General features: G+C 41.2%; 1 protein-coding gene across 2 annotated transcripts; it reads left to right on the forward strand.

Moving 5' to 3' along the window:
• The first annotated feature begins 1,532 nt into the window (after positions 1 to 1,532).
• LOC141972212 (arylsulfatase H-like) lies at positions 1,533 to 25,227 on the forward strand. Of its 2 annotated transcripts, XM_074930072.1 has the most exons (12): positions 1,533 to 1,673; positions 1,750 to 1,859; positions 4,616 to 4,685; positions 5,548 to 5,688; positions 6,486 to 6,607; positions 7,943 to 8,065; positions 9,539 to 9,962; positions 11,015 to 11,151; positions 12,944 to 13,078; positions 16,095 to 16,257; positions 17,278 to 17,399; positions 23,919 to 25,227. In XM_074930072.1, the coding sequence occupies exons 3-12, from the start codon at positions 4,633 to 4,635 to the stop codon at positions 24,287 to 24,289; spliced, it is 1,791 nt and encodes a 596-aa protein (XP_074786173.1). In that variant the 5' UTR covers positions 1,533 to 1,673; positions 1,750 to 1,859; positions 4,616 to 4,632; the 3' UTR covers positions 24,290 to 25,227. The 2 variants fall into 2 exon arrangements, with proteins under 2 accessions (XP_074786173.1, XP_074786179.1); XM_074930078.1 differs by having other exon boundaries at positions 1,533 to 1,859.
• The last annotated feature ends 1,461 nt before the right edge of the window (positions 25,228 to 26,688 follow it).

Here is a 26,688-nt window from a genome sequence, read left to right on the forward strand (position 1 = left end):
TTTGCCTGTATGCAGCAGTGAGTAAAAAGCAGCTTCCTGTGCACAGTGGAAAAACAGCGTAAGAGGAGGAAATACTGCAGAGCTCAAAACGCAGAGATAAACATCATCTTCTGTCTGCTTCATTGTTACAAAGATCTTTTTTTTTCTAAAAAAAAAAAAGAAAAGAAAAAGTCTTGGTTTAAAGCTTAGTTCTGTTGAAGATAATAAATAATCACAGCTGTTACCTTTTGTACTAGGTCACTAACTTAGTAGTGAGAAACAGGATGCACGGTCTGTGCTAGCAGAATGCCTCCTCTACTTCCAAATAGAGTTTTGTTATCAGGGAAAAATGTAAAGGTGTGGAGGTTTTGGGTTGATGGTGTTTTTTTTGGTTGGTTGGTTTTCAGGGCATGCCAGCAGCAGCATGGGCACGTCTTCAGTAGCAATCACATGGTGAGAAAGATCTAAAGAGTCTAGAAAAGCTGACAGAAAAGTTTAGTCATCATTTGGATCAAAGACAATTGGAAAGTAATACTTATGTTACTGGCAACTTCTAGAGATCCTTATTTCCCAGGGCATGATGTAATTTTTGAGGAATACAATTTTTTCAAGAAAAATCTTTGCACCATAAGCATTACAAGCTGTTAAGTAATCATACAAAATAGACCAACTTGAAAACTTATATCTTATAAAAATAACTGAGTATAGTCATAAGTGCAAGGAGGTCAACAAATAAAAAATGTTTCCAGTCATGACTGTCCCTGCTGTGTATTATACAAATCTGATAGTTTAAGCTGCTTGATCTTTCTACCTCACTGACTCCTACTGACTTCTCTAGAGCACAGTGTTAAATTCAGCATCCACTGTACTCAGGGAACTCAGAGAACTGAAATGTCAACAAATGAATAGATGAGAGCTCCTCTAAGTAATTGCTTAAGACCTTTTGAAGTGTAAAGTGTATGATAACAGAATTAAATTCTGAAAGAAGTGTTAGTGGAGGGGAGAATATTAAAGCTCCAGTTCTTGGGGGTGGGGGAAGAAAGCGCAGTTAGTATCTTCAGCACAGGTAGGTCTACCTTTACTGAAAATGCATTGAAGAAAAGACAACATCACAGAAGAAAAGAGGGAATACAAGCTAGTCACGTTATCCTGCCTGGAAGGCTGGAAAAGTAGGGTGGGAGAAACAAAACCCCATGGCTCAGGGTGCTGTGTTATTACTTATAGCATCTCTTTTGAGGCACTGAAGTAGAACAGTGCGAGGCTTTCTAACAAATCTGCAGAGAATTAAGTGGATAGAGAATCTAATGAAGGCAGTAGCCATGTTGTGCCAGTATTTCAAGAAGAAGGACTTTGTACTCTGCCTGGAATTCATGTAAAACCTGCGTGGCAGTTCCAGTTTACTGGCGGTTGCTGGCAGGGATCCCAGGCGGTTTTTGAACTGGAGACTGGGGGAAGGGAGAGTAAGAGGAAAAGCAGCAAGTTCCAGCCTGCTTCCTCCATCGCATGTCTTAAAAGATCCGGACTGCTCAGCACACCAAGGAACAATGGGGAGTTCAGAAAAAGAATAATATTTGAGATGAGGGTTTGTTTTTCACATCGTTAAAAGGGGTTGGCCTTTTTTGCTAGTCTTGATCATTTGTTGTGGTGTACTGGCTTACAGAGGGAATTACTATTGGACATTTTCTCAGAATTCTGTAAGTAACTGCTGATTTCTAGAGGCTGATGTTAAATTTATGGATTAAGTAATTTTTTTTTTTTTTTTTCATTCAGCATCTAAGGAAACTGGACAAGCCCTAGGGCCCAGTACTGGATTCATGACACTCCCAGAGATGTCAGTAAGAGCTCTGAATTCAGAAGAAATCAGCCTCTAACAGAAAAAGGTGAATATGCATATTTACATTGTTGTGGTTGGGGTTTTTTTTTTAGTTTGGTATTTCTTCTTGTCATTTAGTAAGGTTAGTGTTCCTAAAATGGCTTGCAGTGAATCAGGAAGCGCTAATTTTAATCATGCCACTGCCAGTGGCATTAAGACCCAAATATCTATTAATAACCACTACTGCAACTCCCTGGTTCGAAATTCACAGCTTTCCTGAGGCGTTGTACAAAGTCTCTGCCTAAATACCAGTGTGTCTGCTGTCACCAGCTGGCTGTGCTGCAGGAACCTGTGGGGAGAAAGTGGAAGCAGCAGAGCTGTTGTACTGGCTTGGAAGCTTACCAACGCTCACTGGAAATCAAGGGGTTTCTTAGATGTCCAGATCTGTCTGGTTTCATTGCTTCACTACAGCTCACAAGGGCCATGATGATCCCCAGCTACTCAGTGTAGGCATTTCAGCAGTTTTCATTGCAATAGTTTTGGTTTAATCATGTACCCCAAGCCCTTTAAACACAGTGCTGCCTACCAGCTGCTGGGAAGGTGGAGCTCTTGCCTCCATTGCTAAAGCACCAGAAAGAAGTTCCCATTACACATAAGGACCAGAGCCATTACTAGTTCTTCCTTCGTGCACGTTAATGCCTTTGTGCACTTGCCTGGTCATCACCTCAGCTCTGTCCTACAGGGCCATAGTTCATCAGGGGTTTGGGGGAACTGCGGCCAGGCTGTGATTCTGAGGCACCGCCATCGTACAGATAAAAGATTCGAGCTTTTAGTAGTGAGTCCTTTGCCTTACAGTAAAACAGCCTGTCTTTTAAAGCATGATATTAGGCTTCTGGCATTTGCTTTCACAGCAAGGTCCTGCTTCAAACAGCCAGTGCATTGGGTAACAGGGATCTTGCTGGTTCCTCGTTAATCTCCAACACAGCCAGTGGGAAAGGAGGATGAGCTTTCAATACTGCCTTTCAGGATCTTGCCAATAGAGAGGGGAAAGTGTCATCAATCCTATGGAAAATTCCACATTTAATGAAGATCAAGCTTTTTTTTAAAAAAAAATATTCTTTCTTTTTTTTTTTTTTTTTTATTTTCCCATATTGTCTCAGCCATAGCCAAACAAGCACCTAGATGGAAAAAATCATCAATAGACCCCAGGTTCTGACTGGTTTTTTACTATTTTCCTGGTCAGATTAACAGTATCTGCAATTTTTTTATCCCCTGGCTCATCCTTTGAAATGCATAGGGCAGGATTATACTCTGCTCAGATCGGTTTAGTATTCCTCAGACATTCAAGGTAATTGTAACACTATTATGTACCAAAAAGGCAGAAAAAAAGTTCTCTTAGAAAATGCTATATTTTCCCACTGGAGAGCATGCTGACTTTGGAGGGAAAAAAAAATAAGCCTTTCATTAGTCAAGATGGAACTTTTCAGTTCCCTGAGTTTAGAAGTGACTTTATGTTTATAAACGTGCTTTTAGCTATTATAAAAAGTAAATAGTCTTATTAGCTTCAATCTGTTCCTTAATAGAGCTGACAACATCTTTGTTCTTGTGATGGTTTGAAATTAAAAGAAGTGTGGAAAAGTAGGAATTTCCCATGGATGGGATATTTCAGATTTCTATCTCTTTTCACAGTGAAGGAATGAATGTCATCTCTAATTTACTTCAGCATATACCATGAAGATGAGCGTATCCCAGTCCCCAATGGAGACAGTTTACCATATACTTCTGCATGACTGTTTGCATGGTTCTAGTGCAAAATTTTCTGCAGATCCCTTAGTCTTTGGCCATTCACAAGGAAAAAGAGTTCATTTCCCAAGCTGTTCTTGGCCCAAAGTGATTAGGTGTGCTCTCAGTTTCAGCAAGCATAGGAAATTACTTCCATAAAATTTCATAAAATTTGCCTTGCCAGACAAAAATAAATATTTAGAAACCAGAAGTTATTTTTAGGTTTTTAAAGTCCAGGTTAAGTTCATAGAGTTGGCAGTTAGAAAAACTGGCTTGTTAAGCTTACGTATGGCATTAAGCTTTGAAGTCCTTTAAAAAAATAATAATAATGATATTTATGTTTCTGGACAGTTTTTAGTAAAATTCAGATAGAAACACCTTCTTGAATGTACTAGATGGCATCCAGATCTAAGAAAGCTATAGTCCTGTCCCTAACAATTACACTGAAAATAGTTGCCAGGACTGCTTTTCTCTGAGGCACTTTTTTGTAGTTTCGAAGCTCACAGTAAAGGTAAGATTCTTTTCCTGGACCTTGAAGGTAATTTGACGTTAAGTAAAAGTGAGATACTAGTTTTACTTATCATTACCTTGTTTGTAAAATGGTGAAAACCTTCCTCTTGGTGAATACCAACAGTTCTGTCCGTGTATTGAGCAACTGGCACCTTTAACACCGTTTAAAGCCATAAGCATTTAGCCTTCTTTCCAAACGCTCCTAAGTCCCCCTCTTGGCAGCTGGGAACAGGCCAGATCTTGCAAAACTGCATGCGGTGCTCTCTGACCTTACCTGCCCTCAGCTGTGCTCTTTCTGCCTTGTAGTGTCAGTTCAGCGGGGCTCTGCAGACACATGTTCAGGAACGTAGGGACTGTGTTGTCAAGCCCTACTAGCTCAGCCCACCCCTGCTGTAGCCAGCCACAGGCAGTGGCAATATGATTGTGATAATGCAGGGCAGTTCATGATCAACCTCACAGAAAGATCACCAGAGCTACTGGGGTCTGATTTTTTTTTTTTAATTACTTTTTTTTTCTTTCCTTTTTCACCAGAATTTATGTGAGCAACTATGTACCCACTTCATACAAGGGGAAACAATGAATTTTACCAGGGAAAACAATGGTAAGAAAAGATAGTCGCTGAAGGTCTTTCCTGGATTTTAAGTGTTGTGCTTAAGAAAATGTAAACAGATCTCTCTCTCTTCCCCCTTTCTCCCTGCCCAACTCATTGAGAATCTAAGAGCAGCTAATACAGGTTTAGATCTATTGGTGTTTCAAGGCCTTTTATCCTGGTTTTATAGGACACGTGGGTTTAGGAGTATATCTAATACATAGTATAGCACATTGCAGTAGCTATTAATGAACTAGCAGCCCGTAGATATATTCTAGCATATGTATTTTACTTCAGGTGAACATCTGTAAGCAGCATCTTGGAAACATCTTGAGCAACTAAGACATGCTGAGATGTTCTTACGGTATTCTAGGAAGGTAAAGTTTAAGCCCGTTGCTGCAACCTTGACTTTGCAGATGGTCCCATGGCTGAAGGAACACTTTCCAGGTGCTGTGTGTAGCACTGGGTGCAGTGGATGCCATAGTCAAGCCATTGCCATCATGACCAGAGTGCTTCCAACAGCAACCACCTCCATCCTCCTGTCCCAATCATTCCAAGAGCCTTGACAAGAGGGTCCTACACCCTTGTACAAGGGGTGCCTCAGGAGACTTGCACATATCCAGCCACTCATTCTGCTGGAAACATCAGCTGCTATCAGTCCAAATCTCAACAAAGAAATGCACACACAAAATTCCTGTGCAAGTTAAAAGAAAATACTGCTGACGCAAGAACTCTTGTAAATATTCAGGAGCTCCATCTGCTGGCAGTATTTGGTAGCTGTTTGCATCTATACTGGGTCCGCATAAAACTTTAATAGTTTAAAGTCTATTGTAAAGCTTACAAATGTTTTTGTAATATTACCTTTTAATTCCAGGAGCTGCCTAAACATCTGGCTAATTTTATGCTTGTTTCCAAGAATCTGTGTATCAAATACTTCAAAACCCAATTTTTTACTGATACTGGCTGATGATCTCGGTATAGGAGATGTGGGTTGCTATGGCAATGATACAATAAGGTAAGAATGCATTCTGCGAAAGAAATTATCCCTTCCTGGTGAATTTCAGTGGAGAAAAAAAAAACCACTGATGATACTTAGTGTTAGAGAATTCATTATTAATGGATTAATTTATCTAGATACACTTCTTTTCAAACCATGTGCAGTAATTCCTACTGGAGTAATAATTATACAGGCATGTTTGAGCAACTTCCTTGAACTTCTAATCTTCAGCATATACAGTCAGAACTTTGCAAATGTGTCCATGCACTGTGTTTGTCAGGCATGTGTATAATTCGTAAGTTTTCACAGCTTCAGGGTTGAAATATGAAGGACTGAAATTAGGATTTAATACCTAACAACTCCAGTAGGCTTGTGATGAAGTGAAAGCTCAGTCTATGTGCTATATTTATCCCTAGTGTATTTATCAATCTGTGTATAGATTGATTGATGGAACCATTGTATATATATACTGTGTTTACTCTAACCTATTATAGTCTTAGAAATTGTGGTTACTGTATCTATTAATGGAATCTTTTTCACTAGGCTGAGTTTTTGATATGGGATAGAGTTGAAATACCTTCTTTTTTTTTTTTTTTCTTTTTAGTTATTAATAAAGCCACATCTATCCATGGAAAAATTCATTCCTAGGGAGTCAAGATATCTCAAAATATATATACCAGAGCTTTCCTAGTTGAGTTGTAGATAAACAGAGTTTTGTAAATTTGATGGTAATGTCCTTGACAAAACTAGGAGGAACAGCATACCACAAACTTCTCTGTAATGCATTTTTATCTGAGATGGGATTTTTTCTTTAGGACCCCTAACATTGATGGCCTGGCAAAGGACGGAGTGAGATTTACCCAGCACATTGCTGCAGCTGCTGTCTGTACTCCAAGCAGAGCAGCTTTCCTGACTGGCAGATACCCTATCAGATCAGGTTAGGCCTCTCTAACACTTCACTGCAGTTTGTCTAGCTATTGTTCTATTAAAAATCCCCTTAAATAAGCCATTTTAAAGACTAGTTAATCAAAGGTTTTGGGGTCTCAGCAAGGTGGGCAGAAATAAAAATGACTAGATTTAGTGATTGATTTCTATGGGAAAATCCCTACATAAAAAAACACTCAATGTGGCTAAATGACAACACAGAAATGGATGAAAATCCAAAAAGCACAAAGCACCCAGAGGTAGAAACATGAAGAACAAAAAATGTGTAAACACTGTATGTTCAGTGGTATTAAGATTATATTAAGTACAGTGTAATATTTTGAATATCCTGACAAATTTTTCATAGTGAAATGTGTCAGACTGTGGAATAGTTCTCAACAGTTGTCTTAAAACAGATTTACTTCAGCCATGTAAATTCATGACAGAAAACTTCAGCTACTGCATATGACAGTAATAATCACAGAATCAGACAGAACCATTCAGGTTGGAGAAGACACTTGGGATCATTGAGTTCAACCATCAGCCCTACTCTATAAATTTCTCCCCTACACCATATCCCCCAACATCTCATCTAAATGACCCTTACACACATCCAGGGATGGTGACTCCACCACCTCCCTGGGCAGCCTATTCCACTGTCTGACCACTCTTTCTGTGATTTTTTTTTTTTTTTTTTTCCTAATGTCCAGTCTGAACGTCCCCTATTGCAGTTTAAAGCCATTCCCTCTTGTTCTATTGCTAATCACCTGTGAGAAGAGTCCAGCACCAACCTCTCTACAATGTCCTTTCAGGTAGTTGTAGAGAGTGATGAGGTCTCCCCTCAGCCTTCTCCTCCTCAAACTGAACAGTCCCAGCTCCTTCAATCACTCCTTAAATCAGTGTAGCTCCTCTGATGGGATTCTGACTTGCTAAAAGAAATGCAATCATGAACTGTACATTTCAGAAGTGTGTACCCCTGACTCTGTAAGCCTTCTGTTCTATATAAAACTTCTTTTTTGTTGCTTTTTCCCCTTTTTTTAACATTATATTTTGATAGAACTTTGGTTGTAAGAGGTTGCCTAATGTACAAACAGGCATCTTAGTGCCGTTTATAGACACCCCAGTATAGCTGAGGCATCTGTATCGGGTTAGCAAATGATGATGTGGGATTGGAGAAGACATTGTTCTGAGGGTCAGTCAGAATATCCCAGGGCTTACTCAATGGCTTCTTAAAAGGCACTAGGCTTGGGCAACTGAGTCCCTCGCATTCATTAGAAAGAACAATCTGAGAAGACTGAAAATCTGAAAACTGGCTTGTTTAATTTTGAAGACTGTTGTTCCTCTCTAGGCATGGCATCGAGCACTCAACGGCAGGTTCTCTTCTGGAATGGGTGTTCTGGTGGACTCCCACCAAATGAAACTACTTTTGCTAGAATACTGCACCAACAAGGTTATTCTACAGCACTTGTCGGTATGAGACACAGCAACTTGCCACCTTTTGATTGCTTGTTATTTAAATGAGATGCTACTGTAAATATTTTTATTTGCCAAAATGTCTAGTACCTGTTAAACTAGAGTTTCTTGCATGCATAACTTTCAAACTCAGCGGGATTTTTACAATGCCATCCATAAGCCCCACTGTCAGCACAGCATATCTGATAAATCCAAAATGAGGTTGTATGGAATACACAGATGTACACTGCAAACAGAAGTAAATGCAGAGGAAAAAATCTTGTTTGCCCAGTACAGATTGCTTTAGGAAGAACTAACAGAGATATTCATTGATCTATTAGAGCAGAAAAATATTGTCTGCCAGTTGGTACCCAGACACCACAGTGGTCTTAATTATGTTTGGTGGCTAGATTTTCTGTTATTTATGCATCCTGCTTGTTATCACAGTTAAGACTCTAAAAGTGCCATATTTTCTGCAAAAAGAAACTCTGCCAAGAAAAGCTGAAAGTCCCATTGACTTTAGTGGGTTTTGGATCAGAATACATGTCCAAAAAAATAAAATCCTATTAACTTTGCTAATATTGCCTGAACACCAAAAGGTGTCGTGTACTTAACTGTTACTACTGTGATTTTCATACCTCTGCTTGGCTTCAGCACATTGAGGTGTTATTTGGTTCCTTAAATTAAAATTAGTCTTACTGATGTCCTGACTGCACCCAGGCCTGTGCAAAGGGGGAAACTTTCCGTAGCTCAGTGCAGTCTGGTAAAGCTTACACTGGGAACTACATTCATATACATGAGCACAGAGCTGGTTAGCAGTTCTTCGAAGTTATATGTCTAGCTAATAGCCCCTAGGCCCATGGTTATAGACTGTCAGACCTTCAATGTCAGGATAATTACACTGCTCTGTCATATGACTTCATTAAGACTCATTATCGGTAAATGACATATTCTGATATGTCCAGTTGTATGGGATATTTGGAATGGCCTATTTTTGCTATGCATTTGAAGATGAATATAGACACACAGAGCCAATATGTACACCTTCTTCCTGAAATTTGTTCTTGGACTGTGAAGGCCAGATAGAACTTGTGTGTGAATTGGTTCATACTTTTTCACTTAGCTGGTTCTTTTGGCACAAGTGTTTCTCTGGTTTCTCCCCATCAGACTACCTGTTGATGAAAGACTACTTTTATCATATGAAAAATAATAAGCACCAAAAGTTTCAACCCTATTTGTTCTTATTCAGGGAGGCATCTGAGCTGGACTGTTGCCTCATGTGGAATTTTAACGGATAAGTGAGGAATACCAGCTGTTCTAGCCAGATAAAGTGCCAGTGCACAATTGCTTCCTGAGAGTCTGTCCCCATTCCACACCAGCTCCTTCCCTGGCTGCACCTTAACTGAGGAGTGCAGCCAACCTATTAGAAATACAGGCAGACAAATCTGAGAGTCACGATGTTGGATTTAAGATCTTTGTTTTACATTTTCAGGGAAGTGGCATTTGGGTATGAACTGCAAATCCCGCCGTGATCACTGCCACCATCCTTTAAATCATGGCTTTGATTATTTTTATGGCATGCCTTTTACCCTGTTAAATGAGTGTCAAGGCACGGATGACCCTGAACTGGCCAAGTCTTTGCAAGATACGTATTGGCTTTACACACAGATGATTAACCTTGCAGGGCTTACTCTTTTGATTGGAAAACTTACCAATTTATTCTCAGTAAAATGGAAAATAATTATATGTCTGGCTATCTGTGGTCTCCTGTATTTCATCTCCTGGTTCTCCAGCTATGGTTTCACCAAGTACTGGAACTGTCTCCTGATGAGAAACCATGATATCACTGAACAACCAATGAATCTAGAAAAAACTACTTCTAATATGCTGAAGGAGGCAGTTTCATTCATTGAAAGGTAACCAACAAAAATGGTATTGAGTTTTAAGGATTTTTTTAAATAATGTTATTACTATATTAGGCAGCTGACATGCTGAACTTGATGCTGGCCAGTTATTTGTTTTCTGGCATTCCCCTCCCTGTCAGCATCCAACTCCTGTCCTTCATCTAACACAGCCTGTTAGCTCCTCAGGAAAAGGAAGATGATTTTTTTTGTGTTTGTTTTGTTCATGTAATATAAAGGTGTACTGGCCAAGGACTGGGCCTTCTGCCGGCAGGAACAGAAATATGATCTTAGCCTGATGAATGGACTGTCATAGAAAGTGTCACATGAAGTTAATATTTTACAAACAGGAGGGTGATAGTGAGTCTTGGTTTGTTTTCCAAAGGTGTCCTTCATTTACAATACTATCAGTAACCTCAACTGGAATTGAACAAACCACTAAGTCTTTAAAAGTATTCGTGCATCAAGTCTGGGCATATCCTTGAATAAGATTATACTATTTCTGTCAGGGTTTAGGGGTTGGTTGTTTGGGTTTTTTTTTTTAAGGCAAATTGAAGGTAGAATAAATCTCTTCCACAAAACTTTGAGCACAGATAATCTCAGGTTCCTAGGGTATTCTGCCTGGCCTAATGTTAAAGGAATATGGTTCCCCTGTGGATGAAGCATCATATCTGCCTCTTCCATGAGGATGTCTCAGATGCTCAGTGACATCCTTGTTTAAGTTTAAGCAAGTGATTCCTATTCTTCTTGCCTCTGAGAGTGTGTCAGTCTTCTGGCTATGAACTTTACTAGTTATTTATTTAATGTTCTACACATGTCTAATTTGGAACCAGAAAAAGAAAGGGCCTATTACTATTTTGGTCTTAAAACAAAACCAACATGTTTGGGGGATATTTCAATCTGGTCTGTCTCCCAAGACCTCAAAAATGCAAAGAAGTCAAAATCAAACATTTTTGGTTTAGAACACAATAATAATTTTTGTTGAGATAGTCACTACAATACCACTGTTACATTTTGGGTTGAGAGACAGTTTGCAGAGAAATTACTATTGTTTTCTTTTATTTCAGAAACAAGAATAGACCGTTTCTTCTCTTTGTTTCCCTTTTACATGTTCACACCCCTCTCATTACCACTAAGAAGTTTCAGGGAAGAAGCAGGCATGGCCTATATGGAGATAACGTAGAGGAGATGGACTGGATGGTGGGTAAGTGTCTTTTTGAAGAAAATACTCCATTAATTTGAATGTGGAAAAGAAATTAAAAGGGGTGGTCACAGAACTCCCTTTTGCATATGTCAAAAATCAGTGAACTTGGATACACATCTGTCTACAGAGATTGCCATACTATTACCACGCCTCTTTTTTTGTTTGTTTAAGATGAAAGTTCAAACTATTCTTGTGAGGATTTGTTCTTTTTAGTTTTTAATTTGCACACTTCTGTGTTGCAGTGTTAAATGCTGTCAAATAATCAAATATGTGCTTGATCATGTTGTTCATCAAAATGTGTGACATTTCTCCAGTTCTGTCTAGTCTCAGAAGATATAAGTGGTGGTGCTGCTGAATATTACATTATACTATGGTTGTTTTGTGTACTTCTTAATTTTTATTGCAGATTAAATCTTGGAGCAGAAACCAGAACTCCCTTCTAGACAAAAGACCAAGTTTAAAAGCTATGGAGTTTCACTTAATAAATAGTGTGAAGTCAGTACCTCGTGAAGACTCACTTAGGTCTTAAATCTAGGCTTTGAGTGCCAACTAGGTTTAAAAAGGCCTAGATTTAGCCTTACTTAGTCATTCTTCTCTGCTTCAGTAGGAGGGAGGGACATACTGCTTGCATTTAGTGAAATGTGAAGATCCTACTGACAAAGTATTCCACTCCTATCCAGGCCAAGATTTAATTCCTGAACCTTTTCTTCCTCTAGTAACCATGTTTACAAAATTGTATTTTGAGAGGAGCCTGATGCTTCTGATGGGCAGGCTGAGAACTCGTGCAAGATCCAGTTGAGTGAGAGGACTCTGCTGCCATGCTCCTCTTCCAAATTTTTGGCACCAGACACCTTCAAGCACAGGATACACAAGCAGAGCCGTGGGTAGCAGGAGTCTGATGGTGTAAGGAATGCCTTGTAAAGGCGAAACAGGATGGGAGCTAGTGAGGACAGAAGTCTCTGGGGTTGGACAGCTAAGTGTCAATCTAAACTCTTTTTGGGGGAAGGTGTCTATTTTTAGGTAAGGTAAATAAGTAGTTTGACCAAGGAGACACAGGAAGTCTGTAAAGGAGAAGACATTGAGCAAAAGAACTGATCACTGGCTTATGCTTTTTGCTTGAGTACTTCAGCTTTTGCTGCTGCTTCTGCAGCTATGGAAGCTGTTCTTGGTGAATATATTTGATGCAGAAAGTGATGAGGACAAACAATCAAAGATAAATCATATTCTGTATAAACATTTGATGCTATCAGTAGCAAAAACATTCTTTATGAAGTTATGTTTGAATTACAGTCTGTGAGGTTTTTATCAATGACATCAGGAGATTTTGGTTGATAGTATGCAGCCTGATCTCAGAGTCCCTGTTCAGCTCCTGGTGAGGCACAGCAGTTTTCTATGATTAGGAATCTAGGCAGCACTATTATTTAAGCTTTTCAAGATGCTTGAAGCTAGACAATAGAGACAATCCTCGACTCAGAGAATTTATAGCATAAAGCTGACAGCGTGTTCTGTGTAGTTTGAATAAAAGGATCATTCATTTAAATTATTTTCCAATTGGTTTTTATTTTCCTGTTTTTATAGACACCACAAACAAATTTTGGACACATTCAGCAGCTTTCTGTTGGTCTCTCATTATTTCTGTAATGCAAGATTACTCTTTGCAGTACTTGTGGTAGCTCATAACATAACTCGTTCCGGTGAATGGAGAACTCAGTCTTCACTGAATTTTGAGTCAAGACCTAAAAATGCTGACTGCATCTCCAGACATAGTTATGATGTTTTGCTTTGCTTATAGGCAGGCTTCTGGATGTTATTGACAAAGAAGGCTTGAAGAATACCACGTTCATTTATTTTGCATCAGATCATGGAGGATCCTTGGAGTCTCACAGAGGAAATGCTCAGTTTGGTGGATGGAATGGGATCTATAAAGGTAAAATTTTGGTCGTGTGTACATGCATAAGACTTCCTCTTAAAAATAAAATGATAGAATAAACCACATCTGAACAGACTATATTTACTAAACTATATGCTGGGATGATGGTCTTGGATTGTAGGGCTGGAGAAAATTCAGGACATCAGCTATTCATCTTTCAGCCCTCAGACACAATCACTTTCAACAAAGCTACTCCTGACAGTTATGTTGTCTAAACTTTTCTTAAAGACCTTCAGTGATTCTCCAGATAATCCAGTTTTGCTACTATTATACAGTCTATGCTGCTGGAGGTTTTTTCCTGGTACCTACCTTGGATTTCCTTGATGCAGGTTAAGCAACAGATCTTGCCCTATTTTCCAATCTACAGACAAGATTCTTGCTTTTCTACTTGCATCACCCTGTTGTTGCAATGTCATCATGTATTTCAGTGCTGTTATGTTCCCCATTGTTCATCCTCTCTTTAGACTCCAGTACCTGTGTACCCCCTTCTAGTTTCATGTTGTCTTTAAATACTGTAACCATACCATATCTAATCCATAACCCAAAGCACTACTTGAAAATGTTGTAGTATCATAGACTATCTCAAGTTGGAAGGGACCCATAAGGATCATCAAGCCCAACTCCCTGCTCCTCACAGGACTACCTAAAACTAAACCCTACAAATAAGAGTGTCATCTAGACACTTCTTGAACTCTGACAGGCTTGGTGCCATGACCACTTCCCTGGGGAGCCTGTTCCAGTAACCCACCACCCTCTCAATGAAGAACCTTTTCCTAACGTCCAACCTGAACTTCCCCTGATGCAGATCCAGAACTGTTTGGAGTCTCACTTGAAACATCCTTCTGTTTTTCACAGTAGATAATTATCTATATCAACACTGGCAGATACTATTTTCTTACTATTTTCTTAATACAGTTTTCCAGTTTCTTGTCTATTATATAGATGTTTCTAGACACTCTTTCTATGACTGGCTTGCAACACAGTGTCAAAAACTGTGGAAGTGATCTATGGTATTGCTTGTGTGTGCTTTCTCCAGACTGCCAAGCCGTGAAAAGCCACTGTGGCAGCTTGGCATTTACTGTATAGTGAAGGCTTAAAATGGCTCCCATCACTCATTTCTCCACAGAAGAAGATTCAGGTGCCTTGACCTTGCTCAGCATCAAAATGCACACTCTCTAATAGTAAATTACCTGATGAGCCACACAAATAAGCAATGTTTAATACAGCTGGAATCTCATCCAGGGACAATCCTAAAGTAGCCTTCAATTCTGAAGTTTCCATACCAGTAGCAGATGCAAAAAGGCCAAAGAGTTCACTTCAGTACCTCAGAACATAACTTAATGAATGCACCTCTACTAACCTAACACAAGTATATTAGTAATGAGAGAGATTCCAGAGAGGAAAGGTGGATGTGATTAGGCAGAGATTTTGGTATGAGAGGACAATGATGAAGTCATGCCTGCTTAAAGAGGGGACAAGAGGAGATATATCATCAATTTAGTTATTAACAACAGAAAGGTATTCCCATTTATGTCCAGATACAGCAGAAAAGGGGACATCCTAGTGAAACTAACTAGCAAGGTTAAAAATAAAAACTAGTTTAATTCATAAATATTGGTAGAACTCACTGCTGCTATTGCTAACAGGATATTAAAAACAAGAAGATAGATAAGCCACGTATACAAATAATGAGAGCAGCCGATAGTGAATAACAAAGCATGAGATACTGCTATCTTACATAGCACAAAGATTACTGCACGAGCCACTGGACTTGCCTTGTTTATAATCCATCATGCCACCCTGTCAGCCTTTAAAGCTTTTAAAGCTCTGGAACCTTGCTTCTCAGCTGTAGCTAGGAGTACATCTTCCCCACGCAAAGTCTGGCATTACTTAGCAAAGCCAGAGGCTAGTATAAACTACAATTCAGCTGCTGATTTATTAGCTGAGCTGATAAGCTAGATTCAACTTTTGTTTGCCAACTTTCCTATAACACTTTCCAGCAATGACTTGTTATCTCTGCCCTTGATAGGAGGAATAACAGAGCAAAGGTCATACAGGTACCTGAGCTTCATCGTTCTGCAATTTTTATTTCTAGCTGGACACTCAGCTTGGAGTTCGGGCTTTTAACCATATTTTTTCATTAATATTCCCAGCCTTGACATCTATAATTCATATCTGTGATTAGTTAATGGTTCTCACTTTGATATCCTATTCAAAACAATGAATAATTTGACTTGCAAGAGAGACAATGCATGGAGCAGAGAATTTAGAAGAAGACTGGAGGAATGCAAGAGAGAAACTAAGTTAAGAAAGACTCTGGATTACCTCATGACAACTTCAGCAGAAATGCAGATGGAAAGTCTTCATCATTGCAGCATATTCCAAGCCTATTTACTGCACAGGTTCTGCACTTTTCCATTTGGGACCACCTCAGAGTATCCCTGGGACTGTAAACTTCATGAGGGTGATCAAACATTATCCTAATTGCCCCCACTTCTCTCCAGGACTGAAAACAATTTTGTAATGTTCCTGCTGCCTCTGACAGAACTGTCTGACAACCAAGCTTGCCCTCTGTTAATCTCCCTTCCTTGAGCACCAAGTGGGGCTGCAGCCTCTACTCCATTGACACCAAGTCAGATTTTGCTTTTTATTAATAACGGACTTTTTTATTGGGCAAGTTATTAGGGAGTGTGGAGATTATTCTTAGACATGACATTCAATTAAAATTGTGGGTCAGAATGTCAGATGGTGAAATTGTTCCTCTTCTGTCAAATAGTGGGTTGCTGTACATGCCACCCAAGAAAGCAGTATAAAGTAGAGGTTAATCATACATATTTTTGAACAACAGAATTCACACTGTAGTCATTCTACTGTTCTCCAGGATTTAGTGTGTTTTCATTAAAGTTATTTGAATATTCTAAAAGTTTTAAAACCTTTTATTATACATTCATAATAAACATCTAGTATCTTTCATACTTTTTTTGGTACTTCCCCTCCCCCCCCCCCCCAACAGGTGGAAAAGGAATGGGAGGCTGGGAAGGAGGGATCCGTGTCCCAGGAATTGTTCGATGGCCAGGAGTGTTGCCTGCAGGGACCGTTATCCATGACCTGACAAGCCTTATGGACATCTTCCCAACAGTGGTTAACCTGGCTGGAGGGGTGGTGCCTCAGGACAGGTACAAAGGTGGCTTCATAAACCATATTTTCTCCCCTTTCTTGATTTAGAGATAGTTGGCTATGTATGTCATGTATCCTAACAGCCACAGGTTAAATTCTGTTTGTTTCTTAACCATGTAGTTCTCTAGCTTTCTTTCTGTGTAGCTTTCCCCATCTTATCTGCTTGTATAGAAAAGGCAAAGGAAAACAGTATGTTTTATCAAGAGTTGTTTAGCTAATTCAGTTTTCTCATTACCAAAAGGCAACCTGGTTGATTTGGGACACTGGGATGACTGTAAAACACAACACACCACTAAACAAAAAAATTCTCCTTTAACCTTATTTTTTATGAAAAATCCACAGATATTCACAAAGCTGGGTGGTCCTGTTAGAGTACTAGCACAGGCCCTTTCCAAGATTAGAAAGCCTGGTTCTTCAGGAGTAGAGAAGGTGGAGCAAATGGCACGTGGCCTGCATTTGGCTGTCAATACTGGAGAAGTAGCTTCCTCAATGGTAAACAATTTTTAACACCTACGTTAGACTTCTCCAAAGAGCACGAGAAAGTAAAGTGTGGGTGGCCAAGTCATCTGAGCAAAAAGCATAGAAGTACTGGTGGTATGTACTCAAACCGTTAGTCAATGCAGTCAGTGGGTTGGTTTGAGGTTTTTTGTTTGAGGTTTTTTTAATGAAGCCTCGAGCTCATATAGCCATCAATAACTTTCATTTCAAGGAGAAAATTAGAAGCTGTGAACAATGCCTTCAATATGGTTATCACTTACTTCCAGGAAAATTACAGTAATGGTAACTCGCATCCCCAGGCTGGATGGGTGAACTAGCTGTAATTGCAAAAACTGCAAATCACTGGTCTCCACTCATCCACACAATTAAAAATCTCAGGGCTCATTAGCTAAACAGTATCTTGGGTTAGAAATGACACTTGAAACCCTAATGTTGCATACATAGGGAGTGAGTACTGCTCATGCTCCACCTGCAGACTGAAAATTCTTAAGCAGCCTGGTGACTCCTGTCCTCTCTGTCAGGGTAATTGATGGGCGCACCTTGTTGCCTCTGCTGCGGGGGACAGTTCAGCGCTCCGGGCACGAGTTCATGTTTCACTACTGTGGTGTGTTTCTGCATGCAGTGCGGTGGCACCAAAAGGACAGTGAGTATGAATATCCCCCCTCCTGCAGATCAGAGATGATGTGATGACCTCTAGCTTCCAACAGAGTATCACGTAAAAACATATGTGCATGTGTTGAGTAAGTTTATTGCCTCAGATGCTCACTTCTTCTGTAAGGTGCAGAAAGGCTTTGTTGTTAGCTGTCCTGCCTTGCTCGAGATGGAGGGTTTCAGTACCCAGGTAGCATAGCTTTAAGAACCTCCCTGTCGTTGCAGTGTTTCTTTTGGTTTTGCTGCAAAAACATTCTGGATCAGCTTTAGTGTAAGATTGTCGAAAAAGGAACTGCACACACAAGGTCTATCTTAAGCAGTAGTTAATTTGTTTTCAATAGCCCTGCCTTATTTGTTTCACTTTTTCAGCTGTGACATTAGACGAGCTGACTGCAGCTATAATGCTTTCCTGAGCTTTCAACAAGCACCCAGTCTTCACTAATGTCACCTCCATTACAGTGTAAAAGAGAATGGGCCAGTGACTCGTGCCTGTGTTCTTATTCCTGCTCAGAATAGAGGATGGCATTTGCATGACCAAGCACACATGCCTTGATCTGAGCTTGTTGTTTTATAGTCACTGAAGAGAGACAGATGTTTACAAGATGCGATTCACCTCCTTCTGATTAGCGCATCTGGGCTCGATCAGTCATGCCTTTTTCTCTCCACTGACTAAAAAGGGATCTGAGGATGACCATATCAAATATAAAAATCACACTCATATTGAAATTAGCTGAGATGAATTGCAACTTCTGTGACTGGATGATGTGACAGTAATTGTAAAGTTGATGAATTTGTGGTGATACTGTGCTCTTTTATTTTTTTTCATTCTGCACATCTGGAGAAATGCAGAAACTGATGGAGTGGGCTATGCCTACTCGTTTTCCCATCTCTTAGAAACTTGAATGAGCCCCCTTAATTTTTGTTTTGCTTTCTCTGTCTGTGAAGTGAGAGGAGAATTAGGGCGAGAGTCTTGAGAGGCTGCAATTAGGTAACAGTTACAAATGCTAGAGCATTCCACCATCAGCAGCTGTTCATACTCAGCTGGTATGTTGATAAGGAGCTGGCTGTTCAAAGAGAACTTGGAGTGCTGACTAGGGGGTGGGATAACAGGCAGCCCAGCAGGAAATCCTTTTTATGTCACAGTGTGAATTGGGTGATCTGTCTCATGCCCAGACACATTTCCTTTATGATACTTTCTGATACAATGACAATATTAAGTGTATAGATAGTATCAAGCCAAGAATCTACTTGCTCCATGAACACCTGAAGACTACAAAACTTCTACTTGGAAATACTTCGCACTGATCTTTCTGTTCCCATATGTGGAACTGATCTTTCTCTTCCCCATCTCGTGTGTGTGTGTCAGGATAGTGGCCATGAAGTTTGCTGTCTTGGTGGCATGAATAAATACATACCAGAATTGCAACACTAAACTTTTAGTCGTGCCCCCACAGTTTAACCTTGAGGTCAGTGCCCTCAGCACACCACGTTTGCCAGAAGCATAGCTCCTGGGCAGGAGGTCACTGCATTTGGCTGACAGAAAAGAGGGAGGAAAGGACTAAATGTGAGGATGTGATGCCAGGTGCTGTGGTAGAATTTTAGGTTTAGGTTCTTGTTCCCCAAAGATAAATCTGGGTACTTCATTCAAAGAAAAATGTGTAAACTATACAAGTCATACAGTATTTGAGGAGCTAATCCCTTCAGGGTGAGATCCAGAGTAACCCCCACACTGCTGAAGCAGCTATATGGTAGAAAATGTTGGGTGTTTCATAAACCCAGTTCTTCCATGGGGTGGAGCATCTTCAAGCCTTCCAGGGAAGGTTTTATTTGTTTTTTCTCTTGGTAATCCTCATTCTCTGTTTTCTCTGGAGAGAAGATGCTGACAACATTTTTCCTAGTTCTTAAACAATACTTAATTTGGAAAAAAAAAAAAAAAAAAAAAAAAAGGCAGTGCTGCAGTGCTGTAACTACCCCTCTTCTGCCTTGTTATCTGAATGATAGGGCCTTCCCAACACTCGTGGGGCTGCTGCCATGGGGCAGAACTGCTGCCAAGCTTGGTGTAGCCACAGGCAGGTGGGCCCAGTCTCAGGAGCTCCCTTGGCCTTGCTGCTTCCCCTGAGCTGGGGAGGTGGATGACCCGGTACCGCCATGGCTGTGAAAGGAGGTGGTCACAGGGAGGGAACCACACTTAAAGTGCTCAGGGCCAACATTTTGGCTGTCTCAACTAATTACTTATCTAAGGAGACCAGGACTCAATTCTTTCCTGTGTTTAGGCACTATCAAAATATATCATCTTTAAGTCACGTGTGTAAATTGCCGCTCTCCATCTTTGCTCTTCCTGTGGAAATAAAAAAAAATAAACCAACCCCCCTAACCTAACCCTTTAAGCACTCAGTTTTGGTTAGGGGTTATGTCCCTCCACTGCTGTCATGGTGTCTTTTTTTAAGCAGCATATTAACATGATTAAAACACATAAAAAAACCCAGGAGATGGGGTGCTCCTTCCCAGGAGAAGGAGCAGGGCCGGGCTGCAGGCGTGCTGTTGCGCAGCTCCCACCTCGCAAGACACGGTGCTGGCCCCCGGCCCGCCGCCCCCCAGCACGGCGGGGGATGGCGGGGAGGAGAGCAGGCGGCGCCCCCGGGCTGCGCTCGGCGCCCCCCGCCGCAGGGCTGGGCCGCGGCGGCCGCTCCCGCCTCAGCCGGCAGCGCGGGGCCGGCAGCGGCAGGCGCCGCCAGGGGGCAGCGCGGGGCCGCCAACCGCCGCCTGGCGGTCAGGCGCGGAGGGAGAGGGCTGGGCAGGACGGCACGGAACGACACGAAGGTCTGGCGGGCGCGGTCGGCTGCTGCGCTTCTCTGCCTCACGCCTCGAGGTGCCCTGGATGAAAAGCCCCCCGCGCCTGCGCTGTGGTGCCCACCGCAACCACGGAGCGAGCTCCGCACCCAGCCCCTGGAGCTCCGCGCTGCTGTGTGCGGAGCCCGCAGGAACGGGGGAGTCACCGCTCTGCGTCCCTCTCCCGCCGTGTCCATCACTTGTCAGTCGAGGGAGCTGGAGCCTGGCGGTGGGAGCGCAGCCCTTGGAGCTGCCACCAGCGGTGGGAGAGAGCACGGCTCACCTGACACAGGCTGGCGCTAAGCCGGGCCCACGCCAGAACTGCCCGCAGCGCCAGGCACTCCATCACGTCTAACCCTGAGCCCCTTCGTCTCTTCTTCACATGACATAAGCAGAACTTAAATCTCTTACGCCTCTAAATCCATCACTATTCTTAGAAATATCTTAATTTCTTTTATTATAATATAAAATTATATTATAATATTTTTTTTTCTGTACAAAAGAAAGTTTTGTCTGATGGCAGAGACTCTTGAAAAAAAAAAAATCCTACTGAGGCATCATGCTGCACTTACCCAGTGAAAAGCTAAATGCATACTTCATCAAGGGATGAGGTTGAAGAACTGCTTTTTTGGGTTAAAGGACTGCTATTCTCCTCACCTCCCTCTCACTTCTTGCTCTTTTAGGTTACAGTTTTAGTTCAGAGCAGAGGGTGCTTTTGAAGCGCACCCTTCTCGAGCATACCCACTCCTTATGCACTGGGTTGCATTGTGGCATGGGCTTGGAGATCATGACTTTAGTTTAAATGCAACTAAACTGTAAAGTAGGCTCCAGCATGATACCAAATATGCTCTCATCACTAAAAAATGTTGTGTAGATAGGACCTGACAAGAAATAGCCCCCACTAAAACACCCCCAGACAAACACAGCATGAATGTCAAGCCATCAATAACTCTTCTGCTCTACAGATCAGTTGCTAATAGCCTACACTACCTGTAACAGACACACTATGCAGATGCATGGTGTATTCTGTGTTCCTGTGAAGCCACATGCACAGCTAGATCTCCTATGCCTGCCTTTCTGCAACTTTTCCCCTTGAGCCACAACTGCTCATGGCAAGAGGGTTGAAAACAATGGGATGTTCTGCCTATGAAAGATTGGCTAATCAAGTGTTGCTGTGTGGCCCAGCTTTCAGCCAAGCCAGAAATTCTGATTCTTTGTTCCAACTGCCATTACTTGTGACTGGGGCAAACAGAATTTTAAGAGTCCGTTCTAGCTCATTTACAAGTATATCACGTTCATATTACATATTTATTGTCTGTTTACTTCTATCTATTGGACAGGCTAGATATGAAGCCATTTTGTCTTGATGTCACCCAGGCAGAACCCAGCCGCTAAGCCCTTCACTGAAGCCAGAAGAATCCTTTGTCTGTATGTTAAAGAGTCCTTTCCTCTACCACAGCACAATAAGGCTTATTAGTGACAGCCCATTTCTTTCTGCTCGTTAAACTGATTGATTGTTACCAGATGGGTTTAAGAGATGTTTGGACTCAAGCAGCAAGTTTCCTTTCCCTTGGACATACTATATTAACATGTTGCCCTAAAATTCACACACATCCTTCAAATTCTGTCAGAGCTACTTCAGTAGCAAATTGCATATCCCTCTTTGCCCCTTGGAGATGAGCGAAACCCCTGCTGCTTCCATCAGCACAGATTTTGCTGTCTACTCAGCTCACCAACACAGGTTAATTACAGTCAGCCTCACTGTATCCTTCAGAATGAACTAACAAAGACCTGGCTCTCTCCCACTCTGCAACTCCAGTAATTATTTGCAGCTGTGAAGCAAATGTAAAAAAATTTGCAGAATCAGAATAACTCTCCTCAGACACTCTGCACTCACTACTCCAAATTGCTGTACAGTGTACAAGTTATGAGGAATTCAGCTCAACTATTTATGGAAAAGAATGCCTACTCAGTTTGTTTTTTCTGAACATTGATCGCAAATTCCTATGTATAACTAGGTAAGTCTACCTGCCCATCTCATATTTACCTAAATGGTCATTTTAGCAATATCACAATAGCACTCTGACTAGAGCCAGCTAATTAGAAAAATGTGTATGGCCCAGAGAATACTTATTTAATTCCTTCTAACAGATATCTATGCTACCTGACTAGTAGACGTAAGACCCAAATCCCACGCTCGGAGAATATGAGGATGCTTGCATTTTTGTCATGAGACAAATGCTGTTTTAGTCACAAGACGGGGAAAAGTAGGAGGACATGGAGCACATCCCAGACAGCAGCAAAGCACAGACCCAATCAGACCCAAGGAATACGTGTCCTTAGCAAGCTATCACGAAGTGAGACCATTTCCTTTAAGAAATCCACCTTCTGCATCCTTTCTCTCACAATTTCAGAAAGGGGGATATCCAAAATCTGTAACATTTCTAAATGTATTATGCCAAAACATTTCAGAACTGCTGAGACATCATCCCTCCACAGGAGTGCAGAAGCATAGCTTAGAAGGATGTGGAAACCATGGGGTGGTAATAAATTGATACAGAGCTAGCCAGCCAACCAGCCAGCAACTGGAGATTTTAAGATAAAAGATTACCTGAGCTTTAATATCTGTTATTCGCTTCCCCTCACCTTTTAAAAAAAAATAATTTAAAAACATCTTAACAAAATATGTTCTAGCAGTAGTGACATAACAGAAACAGAAGAATAAAGCTGCAGGCTCCCATCATGAAAACAGCTCCAGGGACAAGAGAAGGAAGGAAAGTTTAGCTGATTCCATTGAACCAAAAAGAAAATGCCATGTAGGCACAATGGAGTGTTCAGCTATTTGTGCTCAGTGCTTTACAGAAGTGGTTCAAATTGTTGAATGTCCCTTTTATTCTCCTCTCCCTTTTCCAGACATAGTATCTCTGCTGTCTTCTTGTTGGGCACATCCTTCCCTCTGAGTTCAGCGTAGTGCTTTCTAAATGCAAAGTGCGGAACAGGGGAAAAAGGAAGAGTGAGAAGAAAGGAAAAATTTAGAGGAAAGAAAATTTAAAGGAAAGATTTAGTCCTAGTCATCTGTCTTCATTACAAGTTACAGACCTGCATTTATCCAGTGGTCAGTACAATAACTTGATAAAGTACAAGCTGTAAAGCTGGAAACTAGTTGCCTTCATCATGTTAGTTTAAAAATGTGAGACTCCAGATTTTACTGTTTTCACAGCCTGCGATTACCAAAGGGTGCTGAAAAGTGAGCGTAGAAATGAGCTGTGATCAGAATTTCTGCCCAGGTGCTCTCTTGGTGCAGATGTACAGAGCCAACAGAAGAACCACATACAGTACCTGCACCCAGATATCATTCTCCATTTCCCCTGCCCAAGAGGGATGTAGAATTTTAAAGGGACACCAGGAAGTGTCAGACTCCCTCTGCATCTAATATATTAGAGCTAACCATCCACATAGTGTGTATTGTCCTGCACATACCCAGAGCCCTGCTGTGCCTGTGAGCCACGTAAAACCATTCTGAATCCCTGCCAGCTCCCAAAAGAGCCTTTCCCCCTCATGTGATGACTGTGACATAAACTTGCCCTAGGATCTGCCCCAGCAGATCACTTAAAATGTGAACCAACCTTTCATGGACCTTCCCCTGAATCTTAATTCCTGTTCAAATGTGCTTCTGTGACAGGTGGCACCGTATGGAAAGCTCATTATGCTACTCCAGTGTTCCAACCAGAAGCCTCTGGGGCCTGTTTTGGAAGAGGAATTTGCCCATGTTTCGGGGATGGTGTAACCCATCATGACCCTCCGCTGCTGTTTGATCTCACACAAGATCCTTCTGAGGCAAATCCTCTATCAGCTGACACTGAGCCCTTGTTCGACTCTGTAACGAGGAGAATAGGAAAAGCTGTAGAAGAGCATCGCAAGACACTGACTCCAGTCCCACAACAGCTGTCTCCTTACAACAATATATGGAAGCCATGGCTGCAGCCATGCTGTGGCACATTCCCATTCTGTTGGTGTGATGAAGAAAACAACAAAGCTGATGGCATACTTTAATACCAAAAATCAAAGTACAGTTAGCTTTAAAAAGAGCTGATTCTTTTCACATTCACATGACTACAGTCCTACAGAGATATGGATCAAATTACACTGGAATAACTGAAAGGGATGTTATTGATGTCTTTTATTCAGCCACAGAAATTTGTAAGTCTGCAGTTAAAAATAAATTTAAAATGCTCCAAACATATTCCACCTATGGGTCACCTGTACAATCCATCCCTCAAGTGCATAATTCTGAATCAAATACCCAATTAAATGAAACAAAACTTCTTTCCTTACTGATCTTCCATTCAAGTAAATGTGAATGATAAGAAAGCAAACTTTAATTGCAGCAGCTTGTACAGGTAATATGCTTGCTAAGGCAACAGGACTGAGTCCAGGAGGGGATCTCTTATCTTATTAATGAAAAAACTGTCCTGTGTTTAAAAGCACAATTGCACATTTGATCTGGAAACATACCAAAACACTTTGGCCTCTAAGAAATAAACACCTACTTATTTCAGCAATTAATTGGCTCATCTGTATATTCATTTGTCTGTCATGTAAGAATTCCCAGGAAAAAAAAACTGAACTGACATGTTTTAAAAATCAAGTAGCTAAAGTTACCATCTCAAGTTCAGCAGTGAAGTATCTAGCTATTCTGAAATGAAATGCTAAACCACAGAGATTCCGACTGACATACATTTTCCACGTTGTTGTCTCACTTGTGAGAGCATTGAAAATCATCGCCCCGCTGCCTCAACAAGATAGGTCCCAAATTTCATGATCTGTGAGACCAATTCATAAGCTGCATGTCCCACTTGAGCAATAATGCTCCTGATTTCGTAAGAGTGCTATTATGCTCCATGAAAAATGTGCTTTGTTTTGTGAGACAGCACTTTGTTTTCAGTAGGAGGTGTTAAAAAATTCACTGCACATACTAATCACTTTAGTGTACAGGTCATCTTCTCCAAGCCAAACAAGTGTCAGCACTCTGTACAGTCATTAGGGAAAGGGAAGGAATTAAAATATCTAATCCTCTCTTGCTGCCCTCAGGTTAAATGAATTCATCTCTCAATACATAATCCTAACCATGCTCTTGCAGGGTTTTTGTGTCAAATCCGACTTTTAAGTGGAGGTTCCTGCATTTTCTGCTTTAAAAAAAAAAAAAAAAAAAAGTAGATTGTGTGCCAGAGCCTCAGACTCAAATTTCGAAGCCTTCCTGAACACTGTATATTCACTCCTACTACACAGCTAAATGTCACCGAGATTTTAAAAGTAACAAGAGATTGTAAAAGCAGCACAGCAGGTGCTTCAGGTGACTTGTCTCCTTAAAGCTACCACCTTTCAGAATCACCCCAGTGCAGCTCTGTTCACTACCAGGGTTTTTGGTCATTGAAAATGACACATGGCATTTTTTGCCTTTTAAAAATGGGAGGAGATAAGGCGCCCCACAGCAGCTGATAATCCCAGAGCACCAGCGATGCTCTCTCAGCTCTTGAGCTGCAACAGCAGGTCCCAGCCTTTTCAACAGCCTCAGAACAAGAGTGTGTGTGCCTGGGCTATAAACCTTTTGCAGTGTTTTCAGGTGAGCTCCTGACTTACACCCCCGACAAGGTATGAAATCAGTGTGATAAATTGTTATTTTGCTATGAACAGCACAGGTCGTGATCAAGATGCAGCACCAAACGCGTCTCCAAAAAGGTGACCAGGCATTTCTTCAAGTTATTTCTTGTTTTACCTTTCCTCTAAAAGGACACCAAGCAAGTTATGTGGAAATTATTCCACATGAATCAAAGTGCTAATCTGACAATGAACTGATAGGACACGTCAATGTCGGACTTGACAGAAGTATCTAAAAATACATTTGTTCTTACTGCTTGATAGCATTTAAATCCACATCAGCATTGCTAAGAACTTGTCACAAGATTTGTCATTTTTCTTTGGCTGACAGGGATAGAAACCAGAGCAGCTGCATTTCACTTGATTCACATGGGAAGAAAAGGCATAAAAGACCATGCATTTTAAAACTAGTCTGGCTAATTCAGAGAGGGAGGAGAAATATCATTACTCAGCGGGGAAGAAAGGCAAAAGCTGTTCTCTAGAGTCAAGCCAGTCAGTTCGGTAACATCTGTGTTGTCAGTTAAGCATGAGGATAAGCTTTTTCTCAGATCACCTCACTGCCCATCCCACCTGCCCACCCTGTTTATATGCAAGAACATGCCCAGTCACAGTCAAGTCCACAATTAGAGCATTTACCAGGGAAGGTGTTCAAGCACCCACACGGCATGTAAGCATAGGTTCCAAGCTCCTGCTGACAGACCAGTACATCAGTAAAACCCCTGAACTCCATCTCCAAGCACAGTGTGAACACTTTGGACCCAAGTTTAAAGCCAGGCTAAGAGCTAGCAACATGA

The sequence above is a fragment of the Athene noctua genome, chromosome 1 (assembly GCF_965140245.1).
Source record: "Athene noctua chromosome 1, bAthNoc1.hap1.1, whole genome shotgun sequence".
Taxonomy (NCBI): Eukaryota; Metazoa; Chordata; class Aves; order Strigiformes; family Strigidae; genus Athene; species Athene noctua.